This window comes from Pollicipes pollicipes, unplaced genomic scaffold (genome assembly GCF_011947565.3).
Source record: "Pollicipes pollicipes isolate AB1234 unplaced genomic scaffold, Ppol_2.1 Scaffold_7261;HRSCAF=8764_pilon_pilon_pilon, whole genome shotgun sequence".
NCBI classification, from domain to species: domain Eukaryota; kingdom Metazoa; phylum Arthropoda; class Thecostraca; order Pollicipedomorpha; family Pollicipedidae; genus Pollicipes; species Pollicipes pollicipes.
In genome coordinates, this window is record NW_023597054.1 from 55,716,085 (window position 1) to 55,737,171 (window position 21,087).

Here is a 21,087-nt window from a genome sequence, read left to right on the forward strand (position 1 = left end):
TAACTTCCGCGCGTGAGGCTGCCATCCGGACTGGCGCGTAAGCTGATCTTCCGCGCGTAAAGCTGCCATCCGGACTGGGGCGTATGCTGAGCTTCCGCGCGTGAAGCTGCCCTCCGGACTGGCGCGTAAGCTGACTTCCGCGTGTGGGGTTGCCATCCGGACTGGCGCGTAAGCTGATCTTCCGCGCCTGGAGCTGCCATCCGGACTGGGGCGTATGCTGAGCTTCCGCGCGTGAGGCTGCCATCCGGACTGGAGCGTATGCCGAACTTTCGCGAATAAAGCTGCCATCCGGACTGGAGCGTACGCTAAGCTTCCGCGCGTGAAGCTGCCCTCCGGACTGGGGCGTATGCTGAGCTTCCGCGAGTGAAGCTGCCCTCCGGACTGGGGCGTATGCTGAGCTTCCGCGGGTGCAGCTGAAATCCTGGCTGGAACGCGTACTGACTCACAACAACCGAGCAAGCCTTCGCAGTTTTGAACTCCCCATTACCAGCTGCCACACTAATATTTTCATTCTGTTGCACGGGCAGCTAAGCTATTCCATCGCGCGGGATGGTTGGCGCTGCGCTTGCGCCACCGCAAAGTGAGAAGGCGCAGCGCCAACAGCTGGTGGCAGCTGGTGCTCAGCTCCATGAAGAACCAGGACCAGCCCCGCCGTCTCTGTGTTATCATGGCACACGGGAGGCCTTTTCACTAGCAGGCTGCTGCGTCAGCAGTGGGCAGCAGCCAGCAGTGATCAGCCAGCAGTGAGCAGCAGCCAGCAGTGATCAGCCGGCAGTGAACAGCAGCCAGCTGACACAGCAAGCTGCTGTGCCAGCAGCGAGCAGCAGCCAGCAGTGATCAGCAAAACCTAAGGCACCAGTTGGCTGGTGAACAGTTCTCTTGGGCGCTGCCTTTATACGGGTTTGGCGGAGTCGGTCCTGGTTTTTCTTGGGGCGAAACACCAGCTGCCGCCTTCACGCGGTGGCGACAGTCCGGTGCCAGCCATCGGGCGCAGGGGATGGCAAGCGTCTCTACGAGACAAAAATGTTCGCGTGGCGGCATTAGCTGAGCTCTGTGGATGACATCAGTTCAAAACTGCTAATTTTTACCCGAACTCTCGTGCTCATATGCGCTTCACACTCAATACGAGCCACACTGTCGACTAACATCTCCAAAGCGACCAGTGCCTGATCCGAGTGCTGCACCAGTGGATGCACTAACTAGACGAGAGAGTGGTTCTTGCGTGCCTGGAAGCCTTCTCGTGCCACCCGTAGTGCCTCTGCGAGAAACGGCGCCCTGTCACCCCTTGGCAGTGCCGCCGAGTACCAAAACGCTGACCATATCAAACGAAAGCATGGCCACTCCACAGCAAGACCAGGATCCCACCAGCAGGCCAAAGCTGACAAACATCGGCCACGTCGGTGCAACTTCTTCACTGCAAGATAGGAGTAGGAAAGAATCGCGTCACTTGGTCAGTACCTTCCAGAAACGTACAGGTTGTGTGGTAGATCCATCAAACAAGCGGATGGAAAGTATCGACTAAAGAGCCGCTGCCCCATATGTGACCCACCTGAAGGTGATAAACGATGATTTGGGCAAAGCTGTTACGCTGATAAAAGTCTACCACGGAGGTGTTATTGATGGCAAGAAAAAACAAAAATAACTGCTGTAAACGGTGGAAAAGGCACAAACACCATACGCTTGTTCGAACCAAGAGAGACTGGCCTGGATTCAAATATACTTGGGTGGGTGAAGGGTCCAACATCTTATCATATTTGTTGATTAGATTAATACACAACGTGAAATGTTACAATATCACCAGCAGGGAGTGGTTTGCGCTGGTACCAAAGGAAGCATTGTCCCGTAGCTGGCACACTGGAGGCAACTGAACCTTTCCAGTCAGTGGTATCGTACGCGCATGCGTGCATGTGCATGCATAAAATGTGGCCTTACAGAGAATCCATTTATCTTAAATGTGTCCTTCATGTAGCCAAAATACCCCATGATCTAGCCCTCGCTCCGTGGCATCACCGAACCGACGCGGCTGGAGCAGTCACCAGTGCGAGTGATCACGGATCACCGAACCGACGCGGCTGGAGCAGTCACCAGTGCGAGTGATCACGGATCACCGAACCGACGCGGCTGGAGCAGTCACCAGTGCGAGTGATCACGGATCACCGGACCGGCGTGTCTCGTCCGTCCCGACATGAAATTCTGCCCGAATGCCCGGCGAAAGAAAAACGACAGCTTGAGCTTTGCCAGCCCAACATACGACACCCGTGTTGGACAGGCGGCTACGGATGCGATGACGGCTGATTATTGATAAGCGTGGCGTCCTGTCAGTCAGGCGCATCAGGTTTTGACAGTTTTTCGGAGCGCTGATCAACATGGCTGATCTAAGTTCCGGATGCTGACTGACTTACGACCGCGGTGTAATGAAGCACCTGTGCAAACAAGGGTGTCATTATGCTCGAGTGCATGAGAGTCTAGCGGGTGACCACAAAAGGGAATCACCACTCAGACGTTCGCCAATACCTCTGTGGTCTCCAAACTTAAAAACCCTCGATGGGAGTCGAGCAAGAGGAGGGATTTGGGGGCGTCTGAGGACCGGGATGGCGGCGCACTGGGGGGGGGGGGGGGTCGGATTCGGGATACAGTCCCGGAGAAGAGTGTGAGATGGATGGACGAGTGCCCCTGACCCCGCCGTCATCGTCATGTAAGTGCCGCAGAATCTGGGAACCAGCTCCTGTGACCCAGATGAACTCCCTATCATCTGTCGTCATCTGCGTCCTTGCCAAACCATTTTTGGGGGGGCCTTAGTTACCCCCATGATTGTACCAGGTATTAATGAATGGGGCTCAGAAGACCCTTTGCTGCATCATAAGATCAGTTTTCTAGATCATGAGGTCACCTTTAAGAACAAGGCAACCAATGCTCTAGCTCAGGAGGCCCAATGTTGTATTTAAAAGGCACGTTTGTTGAATCGGGAGGCCCCTATTTCGGGTTCCATGGTCAGTCCACATTTGGGGAGCACATTTCCTGCATCGGATGGGCGCGGTTACAGAGCAAGATGTCCCGTTTTGGGATAGCGATACACATTAAATAGAACTAAAGGCCCCAATGGCGAGTTTCAAGCATCCTGCTCTGGATTAGTATGACCATCCACGCATCGTGAGGCCCTTTTGAAACTGGAGGAATTGTTTTAGGTTGACGAGATTTTTTCCGGATGATTAGAAGGTTCTCCATTCTGGATTCCTTCACTGTCGTCATAGGTTTGATTGGATAAGATACACCACACAGTCGGATAAGCAGTGACATGCCCTCTGTGTCCCTCCTCCCTGAATACAACCCTGCGCGTGAGTTCCCCGCTGTGAGGGCGGGGGGGGGGGGCATTTTGTCCAGGTGACCCTCTGAAAAAGTCCTGCCACCCGACTCAAAAGCCATAGCGCCACCTCTGTCTGAGATCCGACTCCCTAGCACTCCATGTACCCAGCCTGTGCTTTTCAACTTCTGCAGTCTCTGCTTAGTCCGCGGCTCCAGTCCCTGCTAGTCAAAGTCTTCAGTCCTTGCCATTCCAACGCCCCAGTTCTTGTCAGTTCAGGTCTCGTCTAGTCCAGGTCCCCAGTTCCCGTTAGTTTTCAGTCCCTAGTCCCCAGACCTTGTTCCTCAAAAGCTCAGAGCCTGACTATCCTCATCCCCAGTCCCTAGCAGTCTTCTCCTCCAGCCCCTAGCATTCCACGACCCCAGCCTTCACTTCCCAGTGTCTCCTCCATTCCGCGACCCCAGCCTCCACGTCCCAGAGTCCCTATCATTCCACGACCCCAGCATCCACGTTCCCACATCCAGTGCTCCTACCAATCCGTGTCACAGTTCCAGAATCCATTCCCATGGAGCCCATGGACGCAACCCATCCCATGCGCCACCAGCCCTTGCAGCAAGGGCTAAGAGCCTCACCCTCGTCTTCCTTTTCGACGTCTTCGCTTCTTCGGCTTCTTGGTGCATATATAGCAACAGCACTTCCAGTAGACGACCTTGAATGAGTGCGCCATGCCTTCGCTGATGTTGGAGAGGCACAGGCACATGAGGGGTATGCCGAGGATGGCGTACAGCATGGTCACCACCTTGCCCCAGTCCGTCTTCGGCGCGATGTGGCCGTAACCTGCGAGCGGATAGCAGATGCGGTGGTTACCTGGAAGCGGATGGAAGCCGACATATTGATGCGGTGGTAGCCTAGAAGCGGATGGGAGCCGACATATTGATGTGAGTAAAACTCGGCTCCTGAAAACAGGAGGAGCCTGCGGCTCATGAAGGACGGTTGCCTAGGACGGTTGCCTCTGCTGTCCATGTGCTTTTCATTTTATGCACGCTTTGCTGTGTAGCCAGTTCCGTAGAGTGGAACTAACGACTCACACCATTTGAAACCGTTATCTTGTAAACACACGCTCCAAAAATGATCCACTCTAACAAATTTGCTTTGTTTCAACAAGGTAACAAGGATCTTTGTTTTTCTTTCGACAACTGTGGGTCTGTGTATTATCTATATGTGTGCTATCGATCGGCTGAGAACGGTTACATGGAAGTCCCGCACGCACCGTGAGGTTAGCACACGAAAATGCCGCCGCGCGGCACGGCTCACCGTAGGGTCTACAGAGCGCAGTAGCCAGGGATTACTAGCTACAGACAGCTGGTCATTAACGTGTGGCTCGTTGCGTTGCTGCGGCGCCGGTGTCCTGGCATGGACGCACGGGGACGTCGTTCCCTTTTACCGAGCCCTTATCATTGGAAATAGACTTCTTGACAGGCATACTGCAGAAGCCATTTTCATTACATGTCTTTAAACGGTGTTGGTTTTATCAAAATACCTATTAGATGGTACTCAAATGACGATGGAAAAGGCGAAATGGCATGGGACGTGGCGTGCACCGGGTCACTCCAGTGATCACGCCTGAGGTGTGCCTGCCCTCCACGGCGCAAATAATTTGCGAACTGCTCTGAACCTAGACATCAGCCAATCGAATGTGAACGTGCGTGTAGCATTCCCAGGATTTTCCCTGGGGGAATGAAGATGACAACTCGGATCCAGGAGGCACTGACAGACGATGTGCCATGGTCAAAGGTATCTGACGGTTGAATGATCACTAAGGTGATATCGCAGTGGCTCACCCCGAACAATTTTGCGACTCAAGTACCGCACCCCAGGGTTATGAAAAGCTGACATGTACAACGCAGCTTCGTCTCGTCATATAGCGCTTCTGGATCCTATGTATCTATTTTTTTATTTTGTATGAACTCCGAATCAAATACTGCTCCGTGCCAAATGACGAGAGTTAAATTGGCTACGAAGGACATTGCATGTACACCAGAGTGCTTCCCTTGGATGTCAAAAATGTGTCACGATATGTCAAAATATCAATATATGGGTTCTTCGACCGCAAACGTTTGTCGTAATAGTCAGAGTTATTATTATTCCGGTTAACTCAGTTGGTGGAGCGCTAGACTCGCAATCGGAAGACCCTGGTTCGAATCCTGTCATTCCAGGGGGAGAATTGGGTTAGCCAAGCGTACATGACGGAAGCCAGAGACCATTCAGTCGTTTTAAGAACTCCATTACACTTGATGGCGATCGGAGAGATAACCGGCCGAAACTTTGTCTGCATACTAGCACATAGCAGAAACATAAAGACTGACAACTCTGCAAACGGCTTCCTACATAATTCTTATCGTGCAATATTGTATGTCTTGCCCCCTTCGTCTTGATATCCAATGAAATACCTGGATATATGATGGTATATGGTAGTGTTTCTGTAAGTACATATGTATATATATATATATATATATATATGCATGTTTCTGTGTGTGTATGCCGATATACAGGTAGATAGATGGATATACTTATCTCAATGAGTAAATAAAGAGGCAGTGGATCTAATTCATAGATCGTAGCACACAGGCGACACTGTAAGAACACTTTCCCGGACTCAAGGACGTATTTCAGGGAGGTGGGGAGCCAACGGTGTACATACCCTATCATATTTCTACATGGATTATTACCCATGTGAATAAGTGTTATGGCAAACAGTGAGATGACGTCTAGAAAGTAAGTAGATTGAAATCAAGCAATGCTTTTCTAAGCCATTTTAAAGCGTTAAACAAAATGCATCTCAGCGAAAAATCTGAGTCGTGACCGCCAATTAAAGAATCTGGCACTTGCTCCTGACCAGTTTGACGTGAACCATACCGTGTTGCTTTATCAACGAGCCTTTTTGAATAAGCTACCTTTCATTAACTACACTTTCTTGCAATCTTCCGTGAAGAGTGATACGCCCTCCTCCATGCTCCTTTGTGTAGATAGATACGCTTTAATCGTTCCTGTTGTAAATGCGTTCTTAGCGCAGAACATACAATTGTTCTCGATGGACATGCATATCTGTTCTGAACCGTCTACATCACTAGCGAGGTGAACTAGACCCCCTTATATTCCAGTGTGTTGCAGGGACCGTTTCCCGCCTTTCAGGTACCTAACCTTGGAGCAATGTTGCATCTACCACGCATCTCACGCCCAGTTACGGTTTCATGTCGCCGTTTTTGAATACCATTAGCAGTACAGCACCGAGCATCCTGGCTGTGCCGGCCTCGAGCCATTGACACGTGTCCACTGGGGTGGGCGGGGTGGGTCATTTTGGTTTCCGGCGTGGTATCACGCCCATACTGAAGTCCATACCATGCTGACACCCTGGGCCTTAGCTCAGCCCTTGCCCGCCACAGGACCTTTACCCCCCGGACTTTACCCGTCACATGACCTGTCATTGTTCAACTGACCGTACTTGTCCGATACCGGTGTAGGAAGCTGCTGCCGCTGGTGGCCAGTGCTGGGAGCAGGGCGGAAAGGCAGTCACGCGCGGCGGCACCGCCGGGCCGGGTCACTGGTGTTAGCAACCGGCGCGTCAGAGCAAAGGAGGCAGTGGACGCATGGGCGCCGATGCAGCGGGACAGTGAACTGAAGTTGACCAGCACCAGAAAAATTGAACTCCGCAGCTCCGAAATGAAGACGGTGTTTCACCGATGCCCAGAAACAGGGGCAATGGTCAGGGGAGAGTGACCGAGTGCGCCTGCGATATCTGAAGCGATCGACGGCTGCCCGCGGAGCGCGATGGCTATTGCAAAAGTGTTCTTACTGCTTCTGGCTTTCATGCTGGTGTACGGCTTCACGAACGCTCTGTGGACGAATCGGAATCGCGACAGGAGACGTAAGTGAACAACCACCCACGGCCCTAACGTTTGTATGTGAATGACTTTGTCACGATGCACCGCGTATTTTGCCGTGATTCGTGTAAGAGAAAGTTGGGTAGCATGCCAGCCGGCAAGCTAGGTTCGTCAACATCTGGTGTTACTTGCCAGCATCGTTTGTGATAAAAAACCTCTTGACAGCGGAAGAGGCTCCTGGTTACAATAAATGGCAGGGACCGCAATTTGCCCATTAATATGAGATATCTAAAACACAATTCAGCATCCAGTTTTCACCCAACGCAAGCTACCCACGAGCTGCTTTTGCGCGCCTGAATCAAGCGCGCGAAAATACCTGAAGAGCTGCTGTTTTACGGGAACAATTTGCGTTTCTGCTACCGGCAGGGGCATTTTAAGTTGTACGTCCTATGTGTCGGGCTGATCTGACCGATGACCACCAGACTTCGCGGTCGCACCCGGCCGGAGGTTGTCGAGATGCAGCAGGGACCGGGACCAATGAGCGTCAAAGAAGGAATGGGGTTACCGTTTCGGTATTTTTGTGTTCGGATACCGGCATTCTTGTTCAATTCCAACAATTTCAGCCAACAATTCCTGCTTCACAATGCGGGTACAAAGCTGCGTCTGTCACAAACCTCACCTGTCGTCTCTGGCGACGGTTTAAAGCTGCATTCGGGCTAAAAAGAACCTTTCATCACGTACCATTAGTCGCTGAAAATATGTACATCACACGACTAGCTTTAGTAGAACCTAGAAATAGCTTCTATCCCATCCTACATGATTGTGATTGTTTCGCTCTTTGCCCTGTAAGTGCCGCTGCACATAAGTATAAATTATCGCTTTCCCACGCTTTGTACACACACCTGCTTGCTGTCAAACCCCGATGAGGCTCTCAATGAGCAATATTGCTAGACATCTGGGCCAATGCTGTCCACCACCATTTGCCATGCCTTGACCCGTCTCTGACACTTTTTACGTGGCCAGTGCGCAGACATATGCCCATTATAATGTTTTGAGGGACAAAAGCTACAATGGAGTCGCTGCACCGCTTGCTGAGAAGCAACATGCTAGGTGCACAGCTGTTGCATAGCAATGAATAAGATGAGACGAAAAACATTGCACTTCTCTAACATCGAACAGTTGCATTTCATAATGGCATGTGTGTTTTTCATGCTTATGTTATAGTGGTTTTCCCTGGACAGATGGTTCAAAACCTTCGCAGCATTTGTTGCAAAAGGTTTAAGACCAAGTACTGTATGCAAACATAACATAACCCACGCATTACAAAATTGTAGCAAATGGTGACTATGAGTTTCATAATGGTTAGCAGGGAGCAAAATAATATTTCTTTCGTAGGAGCGCGCGACTTTAGTTCAAAATTCTGATTTCTTCACAAGGATTTTAAAAAAAACAATCATTTTTTATCACATCGGACGCGTGTGATGTAATAATAAGTGAAAGTACGAAAAGATGGCTACTCCCTGCGAGCGTCCCCTGCTGGTAGCCTTGTCCGAACGCCGCGCACCTAACCTGTGTAAGGACCCCTCCGCGGGCTGTGCACATATACCATGGAGGCCGTGAAAGAAGAATGGATGCCGTGGAAGGACAGGATCGAAATTATTGTTGTGCCAGAGCAGGTCCAATCGGTTACCTGACAGACACTGACATCTTGATGGTACCACCTGTAACTGTTTATTTGTGATTGGAGAAGTTCATATTGCTGTTCCCCCCGTGATGGTTGCGGGCCTAGAGAGTCAAGTAAAACAGGGAGCAACAGCATTACATTGAACTACATGGCCATCACACGTTTGTTTTCTCCAAACGAACGAAACATACCGCTTTGATAATATACGTTCTTTTATAAAACCAGTATATTTCTGGGACGAGGCGAATGAATCCAAACTTAAAGAACTGTATCGGAATCTTGCAAGCTTACATAAACGCCCAACGGTCAGCAATACTCGCAAATACATTCGACCAAGTTGAGCAGAAGTGGGCAGTGATTGAAGACCGGAAGTAGGCTGTGCGTCCAGAATCGGATAGCTCGGCCGTTGTCAACAGCTGTATGGGCAAACGAAAACTTGTCTTTGTTTTAGAGAGATAGTATTTGTTAGTTTCTGTGTGCTTATCAATCAACACATTTGCTTACGAGCATGGGGGAGGGGCGGAGGGGGGGGGGGGCGTGGATTAAAAAAACTGTAGGAAACGAAAAAGGTCAATTCAGTGGTTAAAAAAACGTTGGGAGTCTGCCTTATTCGCAACTGCGCTTAATGCGTTATTTTTGTGTTTTATCAGAATTAGGTCCATAATTGCTGAGACATTTTGAAAATTAAGCCACGATAAGTGTCTAAAGACAATGTAAAAACTTGAAGTCTCATTTGAAATGAACAGTTGACACAGCATTGTTTCAGCTGTTGGTAGAATATCTCATTTTCCAAAAGTTCCAAAAATTATAATTCCAAAAATGCTATGGTCATTGAAATGCTCACACAGAATTAGATATGCGGTAAAAAGCAAAAGCTGATGATCAAGTTACTGGCACAATTGTTCACGCCTAAACGCCAAGTGACATCATACCGATGTGATCCCGTGGGCGAAATACCTTCATGTAGGTGTTCTGAAAGCTTACATTCAATTGAGTTGAACTGACTGGCTTAATTTTGCCTTATTCAACGGTACGTTGGAATCAAATTGCAATCTTCAGGTGGGTAGCGAGATGATGTAAAAGAAAGCGAAGGAAATGAATGTGGGCATGAAAGTGGATGGCTCTAGCCATTGAACGTTGGCTTGTTTTTTGGTTGACCCGTTACCTGACATTTAACATCCTGGCTCCACTAGGTCTGAGCTTATGTTGAGCTGTTTAAATTCACGTTACATTAGCACGACTCGAAATTGTTGGATTCTGGTACTATCTGGATTCAGTCTGGCCAGAATAAGATCGGGCTAACTGTGTATATTTTCTTTGTGCTACTACAGTACAAATGTTCAAAGCAAGAAGTGCGCTTCTGACGAGCGTTGTAATGCTGCTACACGATGTTGCATGCTACGTTTGCATGTCATATAAATGTTTAAGAAAAGGAGAAAGAGAGCAGTATACCAGAATGCACACGCATTACCACGCTCTTCAGCGTGTATGCATTGATGGGTCTTAACACATACATGGTCTCACGAGTGAGTGTTCGAGCCCGCTCACATTTCTGTTTTGTACTCTTCCAGGTGGAGCGAAGCAGGATGACCTGCATGGCGATCAGTGGGTGTACAAACACACTATGAGTAAGTATGGCCCGAGAAGAATTGTTTCATGTGGTGTCCGTGCTCCAGGAAGCTTCAGTAAGACTCTTCGGCAATATTTTAGAATGAATTTCGTACCCAGATGATCCCCCGACACAATTGTAAACTAATTCTTGACAGATCCAAGATCTGGAACTCAGAGGTCCGATCCTGAGATCTACGCCTGAGGTCTGCAGCACAGATGTAAATTCGGTCCACCGCATTCGACCGGCTGAAGCCAGCAAGCTTCTTGCCAGGTTGTTAATCAAATACGCTTGGCCTTAGTGGGACAGAAAATTCGCAGGTTTTAGTTACATGCAAAAGTATTCCCTGATGTCCGAGGAACCAATAGCTAGAATCTCAGGAAGCATCTAAAAAAATCGTCGAAACCTTGGAACGGCTTCACAGCCGTGTAGCACCCAAAGCCCAGCATAGTGTGGCTGGCCTTGATTTGCAGCTGGTCACGCCAGCCTAAAAATCACGGAATAGCTGCTTAAAACCGGAAAAGAAATAGCAGCCTCATATTTACGAAAGCCAAAAATAAAAACAGCAACATCACTTCGCACACATTTTTAGTGATATCATGACTCAGAGACCATGACTTGTTATCATGGAAACTTTTAGCGTCCAGAACGTGTCACAATGATCACCTGCCTTTTTCAGAAATTTTGGTGGAACCACCTGGTGCGGTTCGACAGCTTATCTCGAAACGGGGGCATGTGCTATAAAGCGCCCAACCTGATCAGTATGATCTTCAAAACGTCACCGTTTGGTTACATCATGACAGTTTTATGACGTCAGAGTCACTGCCAGACTGGCCGTGCCAGAATCGCCACTTTGAGGGATTGACTGACTCAATGACAACTTGCCAAGAGGTGGCTTGTTAACTGATGCGTGTTTCCTGAACCCGGATATTGCTATGTGCGCTTGTTTTGGCCTTTCTTGTGATGTCTTTGTATATGTGTTCGTGTTTTTGTATTTTTTCCTGCATTTGCATGCAAGGCTATGGCGCTATTCTTCAGTTATCTGATTTCCGGTCTCATTTGTCTCATAGAATCAAAGCCGAAAGTCCTGTATTATGTAGCACGTGATTCGTTTTGGAAACTTGCACTTAACGCATCAAACTGCGTGGAGACAAATTGCCTTCTGTTGGTGCCACAAATCGTGTTGACGTGCCTTAGACACAAAAAATTCGATGATCATATTTCAATTGACCTTAAACACTACATTGCCACTGAGGGTGGCCGTGTTTGCGTGACGTTTTTGTGACGTCATGCATGTATGGCTAACCTTCAACTAGGCTGTGCGAAAAGCCTGCAGAAGTTCGTATGCGTGAAACCCGGAGACAAGAGGGGTTGAAGTCCTAAGAAGGGCAGTGCCCATGATTGTATTGAATGGTCTCTAAAATGACTATATCAGCTCAAAACCCCATAAAACGTGAGACACTCCTTTAAGTGTCATGATGTAGAAAATAATGGTGCCAAAGACGTATATGACGATGTAGGAGATGATGGCACAGACCAGCTTTCACAACGCTTTTCAAAGCATTTCGAAAGCTCGCACACGTCGTTCGTCTCAAACTATATGAGAACGCGCTTCAACTGAGCTCAGGTGATTCGTTATTTGTCAGATGCGGGAGCCAAGTGGGTAACGGGGACGGTCATGTGTCAAGCAGACACCGCTTATACAAGACTGAAGAGGGTTTGTCCGTCTCATCGATTGCTCGTCCCATCACGCAGATCTAGCCACCGCGACTCTTAAAAATGATGAGTTTAGCACAATCCAGGTTTTGCCTTTTTATTCGCGATTTGCTCTGCCAACCAGTTGCGTGAATTGTCTGTTATCTAATGAAATTTCCCTGCACAGCCAGAATACATCTGAGCTAATCAGGTCATCAGGCTCATCTTTCGAGAGGAGCTTGTCTTGTTACGCTGATCGTCAGCGCGATAAGGTTAGCACGTGAGCGAAGTCACCGGGGACAGGCACGGTATGGGTGTTTACGGATGATATTTACCTTATCCAGTGCACCCACTGCACATGCGGCTGTTCCGATGCCCACCCTGTGCTCATTCTTAAATGGGGTGTTCCCTTCGTGCAGACATTGAAGAAAAAATCAGATAGGCTGAAATAAGCTCTCTTATAAATATTGGTATACTTTTAATTGGGACACCTGCTATAGACAACACGATTTCTCCTTTTAGTAAACATGCTCCTTAATATACCATTGTTTGATCGCGACATGGACCTTTTGTTTGACGTGGATGAGCTCTTTTAATGGCTGTGATCGCTTTTGCACACAGCGAAATCGCTTTGCTGCGGAATCGCCGCCTGCTGGTGTTGGCTGAATGCATGCGCAGTGCTAGGTCTCTAAACCCTTTAGGTACTCGTCAACTAAAATCGATTTTGGACAATTCTTGTAAAAACTGCTGAATTTGCTCACGGGCGAATGCCTGCCACAAACGAGAAGAAGACTACGGACGAGACAAGGAACCCTGCAAGAACGCTAAGGAACCCTCGCATTGGACAGAGGAAGTGGGATGTGGTTATGCAGTCTTTACCTACAACGAAGTGAGGCACCACTTGACGAGGAACACGAAGGCGGGCACATAGGCGTGCGCAGGCATTTCGCAACAGGGCGGGGTGGGCCGAACTGAATTTGTTTCAAATATCTTGCCAAGTTTCTTGAGTGTCAAAAAATATCGCATGTTGGCAACATTGATCCACATCCATATCGATGCATGTAAAATTTGATGGGGGTGGGGGGGCAGGCACCTCTGATCTATACTTCTTCGAGTAAGCATGGATGCATCAAAATATGTGGTTTTGCGAAGTGACAACTGTTGGCGAGTCAAGGACGACCTTTTGGTAGCAGCCTCGTTTACTCTTGCTTCCGCCGAATCCGGTCGTGTTTTAAGCGCGGTGTTCTCGCTGAGCGACGTGTTGCGAAGCAGTGCGCCTGCTTGACTTGACCGTTTTCAGAGCGGTGCTCCCACTGACCCCGGTTGTGTTTTCAGGGCGGTGGACCCGTGTGATCGTGGTGCCACGGCCGCCTTGCCCAGCAGGGCAGAGGCTGGACATGCTGGGCTCGTGCCGTCCTGTGCTGGGGCCAAGCCACACTGAAGCGCCGCTGCCGGCGGTGCTGCTGTTCAGCGGGCTCGGGTCTGGGCCTGGACCGCTTCAGCCCGCCCCACCGCCGGCTGGCCCGCCTGGTGACCGGCGCGGCGGCGCTGCATGACGTTGGCAAACGCAGCCGAGTACAGGGCAACAGCCGAGTCCGCCGGCTGGCCCACCTGGTGACCGGCACGGCGGCCCTGCACGACACTGGGAGCTCAACCGTACCCGAGACGGAACCCACCCCGCCGGGCAGTCAGCAGCCACTCACAGGCCGTCAGCGCCCACGCATGGACAGACGGCTACAACAGCTGGCACGTGTTTTCATCAAGAACATGTATATACACGTCACGTCTGTCAAACACGCAAACACACCACCGCAGTCCTCCTGAACAGTCGGACATCAGGATGGGGCATACACGCGACTGCGTAGTGGTCGCGTCGGTGGCGTTACCAGCCCTACCATCGGGAAGAAGCGGCGATCACCGTTGGACTGCTCGTGATTGAGTCGCATCTTACTGATGCCACTTAAGCAACTATTCGGTGGCCGAAATATATTTGATAAATCATGCGATCCATGCGTACATGGCGTGAAACCCATGTCAATAGCGTCGTGCTTTCCGATACAGCATTGCCAGCGCGGAAATACCTCACCAGGAATATTCTAGCTCGTTATGGGCAGGACTTATGCAAGTGTTTAAGATTTTAAAAATCCATTTGCTACGCAGTAAGATTTGAATGCGGTTCTTTGTGTCAACGAGGAGACGCAGAAGTAAATGGGAATATCGGAGACAAGCGGGACCGTTGTCTCCGGTAGCATCATAGCATCATAGCACCATAGCCTATTTCATGGCTGATGCGGTTCTCGCTTCAAGGCATAGCAGAGACGTGCCGGTAACGGTGAACCCGAGCAGGCTGAACGAATCCACCACGGAGAGCAAAGTACCGGTCGCACGATTAGGGGGATCAAACTACAACTCGCTGTAAATAAGATCCTGAAAGCTTGCTTTGAAGGTGGGCATTTCGCCAGTTGGAAATCACTCACAAGTACCCGTATAACACGGCAGCTGGTTGAAGACTGATGACTGGTGACAGGCTAATGCAGCGTCGCTGTCTCACAACTGCAACAGTGGTAATCGTTATGTGTCCTCAAAGGAGCAACCCTCGACTTTGAGCCAAAGTCGAGCCCACCTCGGCCGGCAATTGTCTACATGTGCTCGCCATGAGGCACGTTATTAAGGGCGGGCGGATAAGAGCCCCTACCCGCCCGCACCGCCTGTGACGCCCCCGCGGTCGGTGCGGAACGTGAGACGCGCCTGACGCGCCTGCCGTCGGTACGGGACGTGACGCGCGCCAGACGAGCGGAGCGTGCAGGGGCCGATCGGTCTCCTGTTCTCAATGTGAGCGCCATGAAACCCTACGCGCCGAGTAGCTGCAGCGTTTGAAAAGGACAGCACGAGTAGCGGCCAGTCACGTTCGGCACCAGCGACCGTGACTGCGGCAGGGTGGTGAAGTGCCAGGGCTGACCTCGTGCTGAGCGGTGACGACCTTATTCCGACCCGAGGCGTGGGGCAGGCGAATGCACTTGTATATCTTTCTGCCAGGTCATTCAGCCTCAATCATATCAAACTCCCGTGGTGTGTGTACTTGGTAGTAAATATTAGTTACCCAAACTGGCGTCCTGGTGGTAGTGGAAACGATGAAGAGCGCATTTCGCACGTGGTACGCGGTAATGGTGCGTAAGGTCCTGCTTGGCTCAAACCTTTTAGGCGCCCATATTTACGACAGGAAGCGCAGCGAAACACTGGACGGCTGAGTGATTCGCATAAATGGATCTTTGCATGGTTCATATGTCAGTTGCTACAAAATCTTCAGCTCTGAATGATTTACAGTGTTTGAGGCATGCTAAAGTGGTCTGTATTCCGCACTGCTACATTGTGGGGCCGGAATAAACAATACGGCGAACGGCGGAGCAAGGCACCGAGGAAGATTGTAGCTCTGCCCATGCTGCTCTTGATACAACGTGAATGATTGATGAGATGCATTGCCTCCTTGAAATTAATCATAACATAAAACGCCCTGTCTGGCTTGTCCAGCTGCTCGGTAAGCACGTTGCATGTCTGCTCCAGTAGTGAACGTGTAGACCAATATTCGCAGTCAGTGCGCAGAGCACCCTTCGCAGTCAGTGCGCAGAGCACCCTTCGCAGTCAGTGCGCAGGCCACCTTTCGTAGTCAGTGCGCAGGCCACCTTTCGTAGTCAGTGCGCAGGCCACCTTTCGTTGTTAGTGCGCAGGCCACCCTTCGTAGTCAGTGCGCGGGCCACCTTCTGTAGATACTGCGCAGGCCACCCTTCGTAGTCAGTGCGCAGGCCACTTTTCGTAGTCAGTGCACAGAACAACCTTCGTTGTGTGTGTGTGTGTGTTATGTGTGTGTGTGTGTGTGTGTGTGTGTATGTGTGCGTGTGCGTGTGCGTGTGTGTGTGTGTGTGTGTGTGTGTGTGTGTGTGTGTGTGTGTGTGTGTGTGTGTGTGTGTGTGTGTGTGTGTGTGTGTGTGTGTGCGTGCGTGTACCACCCTTCGTAGTGTGTGCGCAGGCCGCCGTTCGTAATGCGTGCGCAAAACGCCCTTTTCGGTGTGTGACCTGTGTGTATGACCTTTGTAGTTCGCGATTGCCCTCTGTAATTCCACCTCGTCGTTGGCGTATGCGTCATTTCCCGTCCGCCAAAGTGAGCGGAACAATGTCATGTTCCCATGGGCCTGACTGAGCGTAGGTGAAGACTGCGAAGTAATCTAGGCAATGGTCGGCCTCTTACGGGCCAGAACGAACTGATCTTGCTTCAGCGAGTGATTGAATCGACCTACATGTGACTTAAACACGTGTCTAGTGATGCTGACAGCCGTTGTTCTGAACTTGCATCTTAAATGCACGCAATCATGCCCGCCTGTACCTGAATTGGTTACAAGAAGTTTCATGTTTTTTCTTGCCTTTGCCCGTGTGAAAAATACATTTAATTCAGGTCGTACTTTTCGACTCATATTTCAACGTACTACCCATTTAAGCCCAATCGCGGGGAGATGTTCCCCTTAAAATCTTCAAAGCTACCGCGCCGATGATAGAATACTAGACGTCATCTTAGTTATCCCGATAAGTGATTCCATTGTTCAGATCAGGAAGTAATGCATACCCCAATAATCTCCGACCAGTTTCCATTAGACTGCAGCGAAGCGGGCGAGGATGTGGCGTGTTCACGATTTGTCCGTGACCTCTTGCTATTACCTGTGTCCCATGCAATATTATGCGATCAGCAGCATGGTGTCCGGCCCGGCCGGTCCAGGGAGCTGGTCCTGCTGGGCTCCGTCCATTACCTCGCCAGCAACATAGACTGCGGACGCATGTCAGCAGTATGACGACCGCCGACACGACTGCGGCGTTTGGCAGCGTCCAGCATGGCCGTCTCATAAAAGGTCAGGCTGGTACGGGATAGACGATAGATAGATACATAGATAGACGGCGCCTGGTTTAAGAAGTGGCTAGACTGATCTAGACTGGTCAGGACGTGTCTTGGTGATTGAAAACGGAAGGCCGGTCCATGGTGAATTCACACTGTGCACGTTGTGCAATCCACAGCTGTATGCAGCTGGGGCTGCGCAGGGTTTATGTTGAGTCTATTCTCTTTTGGAGCTAAGCTTATGACTTAGTCTTTTCTGCTTAAAAGTAATCATAGATGCAGGTCATGTGCAGTTTCCCCATTCTAAACTGGCACACGTCGGATCCAAACTAAGCGGGACTTGGCAGTAGTACGTTCAAAGTACATCAAAAACATATTCCATCAAAGCTTATTTTGTTTTGGTCGCATCGCGACAAGGTACGGGCCCCACAAATGTTGTTTATTTGCGTGATGCGAGATTGCATCCCTTCACCAGTGCCGAAATTATCGGAGTCGTGAACTGAAATCCGAACTTCGATAAGCACATTTCAACCGTTCTGCGGCATGATCACGCAACTTCAGTGGCAATGTCCAAATTACCACACCGGATATCAGAAGTAAATTTTGGTCATGAAACCTTTCGTATTAGCCCAAATTTGAGCTGAAGAACAATTTGCTTTGGATTCATACAATCCTGCGTAAATGTTTCCAGAAGGTCATTTACCGCTGCGCATTACTGTAACATGTAACTGACGATATCACCGCGTCACGTCTGTCCTGAAACAAGCTCAAATGGCCAACAATAGAGCGGCCCGTGTCTGGACGGGACATGGTGCCGCCGCATCGCCTTCTACAAGCGAACAGGCGCCTCTCAGTTTACGACGTCGGTTCGGGTATCGTGCTGACCCGATCCGGCATCGATGACCGGGCTCCTCAATGTCCGCGTTCGAACTGAGCATGCCCGGCACTCAAGTTCAAGTTCGATAACCGAACAGAACAGCGCTACAGAAAGGCCAAAGCTGCAACAGGCGCGGCAAACGCCATGCGATGGTGGGAGTGGATCGAAAATGGCCGATCATGCTTTTCAGTTGTGTTCGGATTATGTTTGAATTTTAGCATGCATGACTCTTGTTATGAAAAGCTGTTTAGAAAAAGGTCGTAATGGGTATGACATGGGAATAAATGATGACTACGATGACCTGCCGTCGGCAACTGCATCCTTATCACCTTGGGCTTTGTCAAAAAGACATTTTGAAATTTGGACAGCATAGGATGACTTTTCAACTATGCACCAACGCGTGGATGACGAGTGGCATGCCTGGAAGAAAATCTACATCTTCTGAACTATTCCATCAACACAGAAATTGTAAAACTGATCAAATGCGTGTCAGTGAAACTGTTAGAATGTGTGATCTATCCGCTGTCAACTCATTTATGCGAAAATAGTTTCATCCCCAGTCACACAGCAATGCTAAGCAACGCATGGTGGTTTGTGAAGCATTGAAAATGTCCCATAAATTATCCATCTCTAGCAGGTAAACAAGCAGAATCGATCATGGTCCGCGGTCCAGCAATCTGTCATTTTGCTGAAAGACCTGAGCGTTGACCTAGCCACCCCATTGATTATTGACCGTCAGACACGTGACGGCGATGGGTCACAACCGAACCACTCGCCACCGGTTTCACCACATTGGTAGTACCCTATCAACGTGTGGAATGCTTATTTCATTTAAATGATAATTGGGATACTGCTCTGTTTTACAACTGGCATAAGTATGCTTTCGCGCAGGGAATACACGTAATGTTAGTAGCTATTCTACGGGCGCATATTGAAAAGGGTTGCATTCAGGAGCCATGTTTATCGTAACGGAGTCGTCAAATCGGACTAGGTCGTGTTTTTCTCGGATTGGTTCGTGCATTCATTTCCTTATTTTGGTGCAAAGGTTACAAGGAAACCGGAAAAAGGCTTAATTAGTTAAAGCAATATAAGTGTGATTGCATGGCCTCCTTGTACTTGACCGGTAATAACACAAACAAGCAACAACAAAAAAAAACAAAAAAAAAACGGCGAGTCACTTGCCTTGAAAGGATGACACAGCTTTGAGGTTTAAAGAGAACTGGTAACGTTCAATGTCGCGTGATAATTTCCTGAAACCCCCGATGTTAAATGCATGATAAGATCACTTACTTGGGCGTGCAGCTACACCAGCCTGGCAAGTTTGTTTCGCAGGTTTAAGCCATTTTGTAATCGTGACGACGTCAGCCGACTTTGAAAACAAATGTCCCCAGTAAATGCACAAAAACTACAACACCATCATACAAGCCTCATTGACTTTTGCTCCCGGTATTTCCATGTAGTTAAATCAAAACTTGAATCAAAGAGAGTTTTCTACATTAGTCAGGGGCGTTCGACTGCAATGGCCATCTTGAATGCTTCCCCCCCCCCCCCCCATTCCTAGTGTTCTGAACACAAACGCACGGCTTTATGCGGCCAGCTCGAGGTTCGTACAAATTTTGGAACCGTGCCCTCGAAACATAAAGGAAATTGGTGACCGACGCTTACCTTAAACCTAAATGCCCTATCAATGTCGCTGTTGAGCCGAAATTATGAGGCCTCACGTGGCTGAAGTGTACAGTATGGTCATCAGTTGGACGCTACAAGCCATGACGCGACGAACGTCTGAAAATGCAGATGCTTGGTTGTGGTAGTCATGATGTTGATTCCAGTGATGCAACAAACTTTTCTATTTTGCTTTGGGTCAGTGTCCCGCCACGTTTAATGTTATGTGCTTGAATTAGACAGGCATACACCTGTATGTTCGCAGTTTGACGAGAAAGGCATTATTGACAATCAATGTAAACAATAATGAATGGAATGCCTGGCGTCAGCGTCCTTCATTGCCCAAACTTCAAACGCCTAAAATGAGCTAAATATTTTCCAACACTAGTCAATGACCTATCCATTAAAAATGCAGGGCTCAGGCGATTTCCCCGGAAAAGTGTCATGTTCTGCGCGACTACAAAGTCGGCGATCAGCTGGCTAAATGGAGTTGCGAGAATCGTGATGTTATGATATTATATCAGCAGGACATCATGCCACTTCAGGCTGTACGCCAATCGTTTGGCACACACATGCACATGTGTCAAAATGTGAAACGGAATATACAATATTTAACAGTGCTTACTGTGTGGAATGCTGCGCCACTTGTTCCAGCGATAAAATAAGTAGCTGGAGTATCACCTCGTGTCTAGTTATGACAGCAAGCCTTCCGCTAACAAAAATGACTTTGAACATCAGCAGCAGCAAGCCAAGCTGTTCCAGTAGCTTAATATCACCATCCTCTGCACACCCGCCTGTAACTTACCTCCTATCGCCTGTGACCGTATCAGGGCTGGCACGCAGTCCCATCGCGTGTCACAGTGGGCTGACACGCAGTCCCATCGCGCGTCACAGTGGGCTGACACGCAGTCCCATCGGGACACGCAGTCCCATCCACAGTGGGCTGACACGCAGTCCCATCGCGCCTCGCAAAAAAATTGAATACTGGAGCGCAGCCAAGGGGGCCGAAAGACAAGACCGTTACGGAAACCCATGAACAGTGACGGCGCCCAGGGGAATTACAAAGAGATAAATTTCTAGGGGGAATTGAACCATGCACTCAACTTATGCGTTTACAACGTAGCAAGCCATAGGCCCACCACTCATGAATGGCTCCCCCGGTCAGAGGCAGCTGATCTCTCGTCCAGCGCGCAGCTTCACAACAAGTCGACCAGGGGTCGGTTCATTATCAGACATTGTGTGGCTCCCTTTCGCCACTAGCATCAATGCCCTGTTGCTCTATCCCCAGCCGTTGAAAAGAAGGGTAATGGCTTATCCATAGGTTTTCTCTCTCCTCCTCTCGATCTCCTCTCTCTCTCTATCCTCAATCGCTCTCCTCTCCATCTCCTCTTTCCTCACATTCGTCTCTCTCTCTCCTCTCTCTCTCGTCTCTCCTCCACTCTTTTCTCTCTCTCATCATCTCCGTCTCTCTTCTCTATCTCCTCTCTCTCTCTCTCTCT

At 49.4% G+C, this 21,087-nt stretch overlaps 1 protein-coding gene and 1 long non-coding RNA gene across 2 annotated transcripts in view; one reads left to right on the forward strand and one right to left on the reverse strand.

Moving 5' to 3' along the window:
• Window positions 1-21,087, reverse strand: part of galene (potassium two pore domain channel subfamily K member galene) — a 37,491-nt gene that overhangs the window by 4,437 nt on the left and 11,967 nt on the right. The window contains exon 2 of the mRNA XM_037235858.1: window positions 3,934-4,138. Coding sequence (XP_037091753.1) covers window positions 3,934-4,138 — 205 coding nt within the window. The remainder of the gene's footprint in view (window positions 1-3,933; window positions 4,139-21,087) is intronic.
• Window positions 10,438-14,176, forward strand: LOC119111961 (uncharacterized). Its single transcript, XR_005095650.1, has 2 exons — window positions 10,438-10,494; window positions 13,506-14,176. It is a non-coding gene; the product is annotated as an uncharacterized LOC119111961 (long non-coding RNA).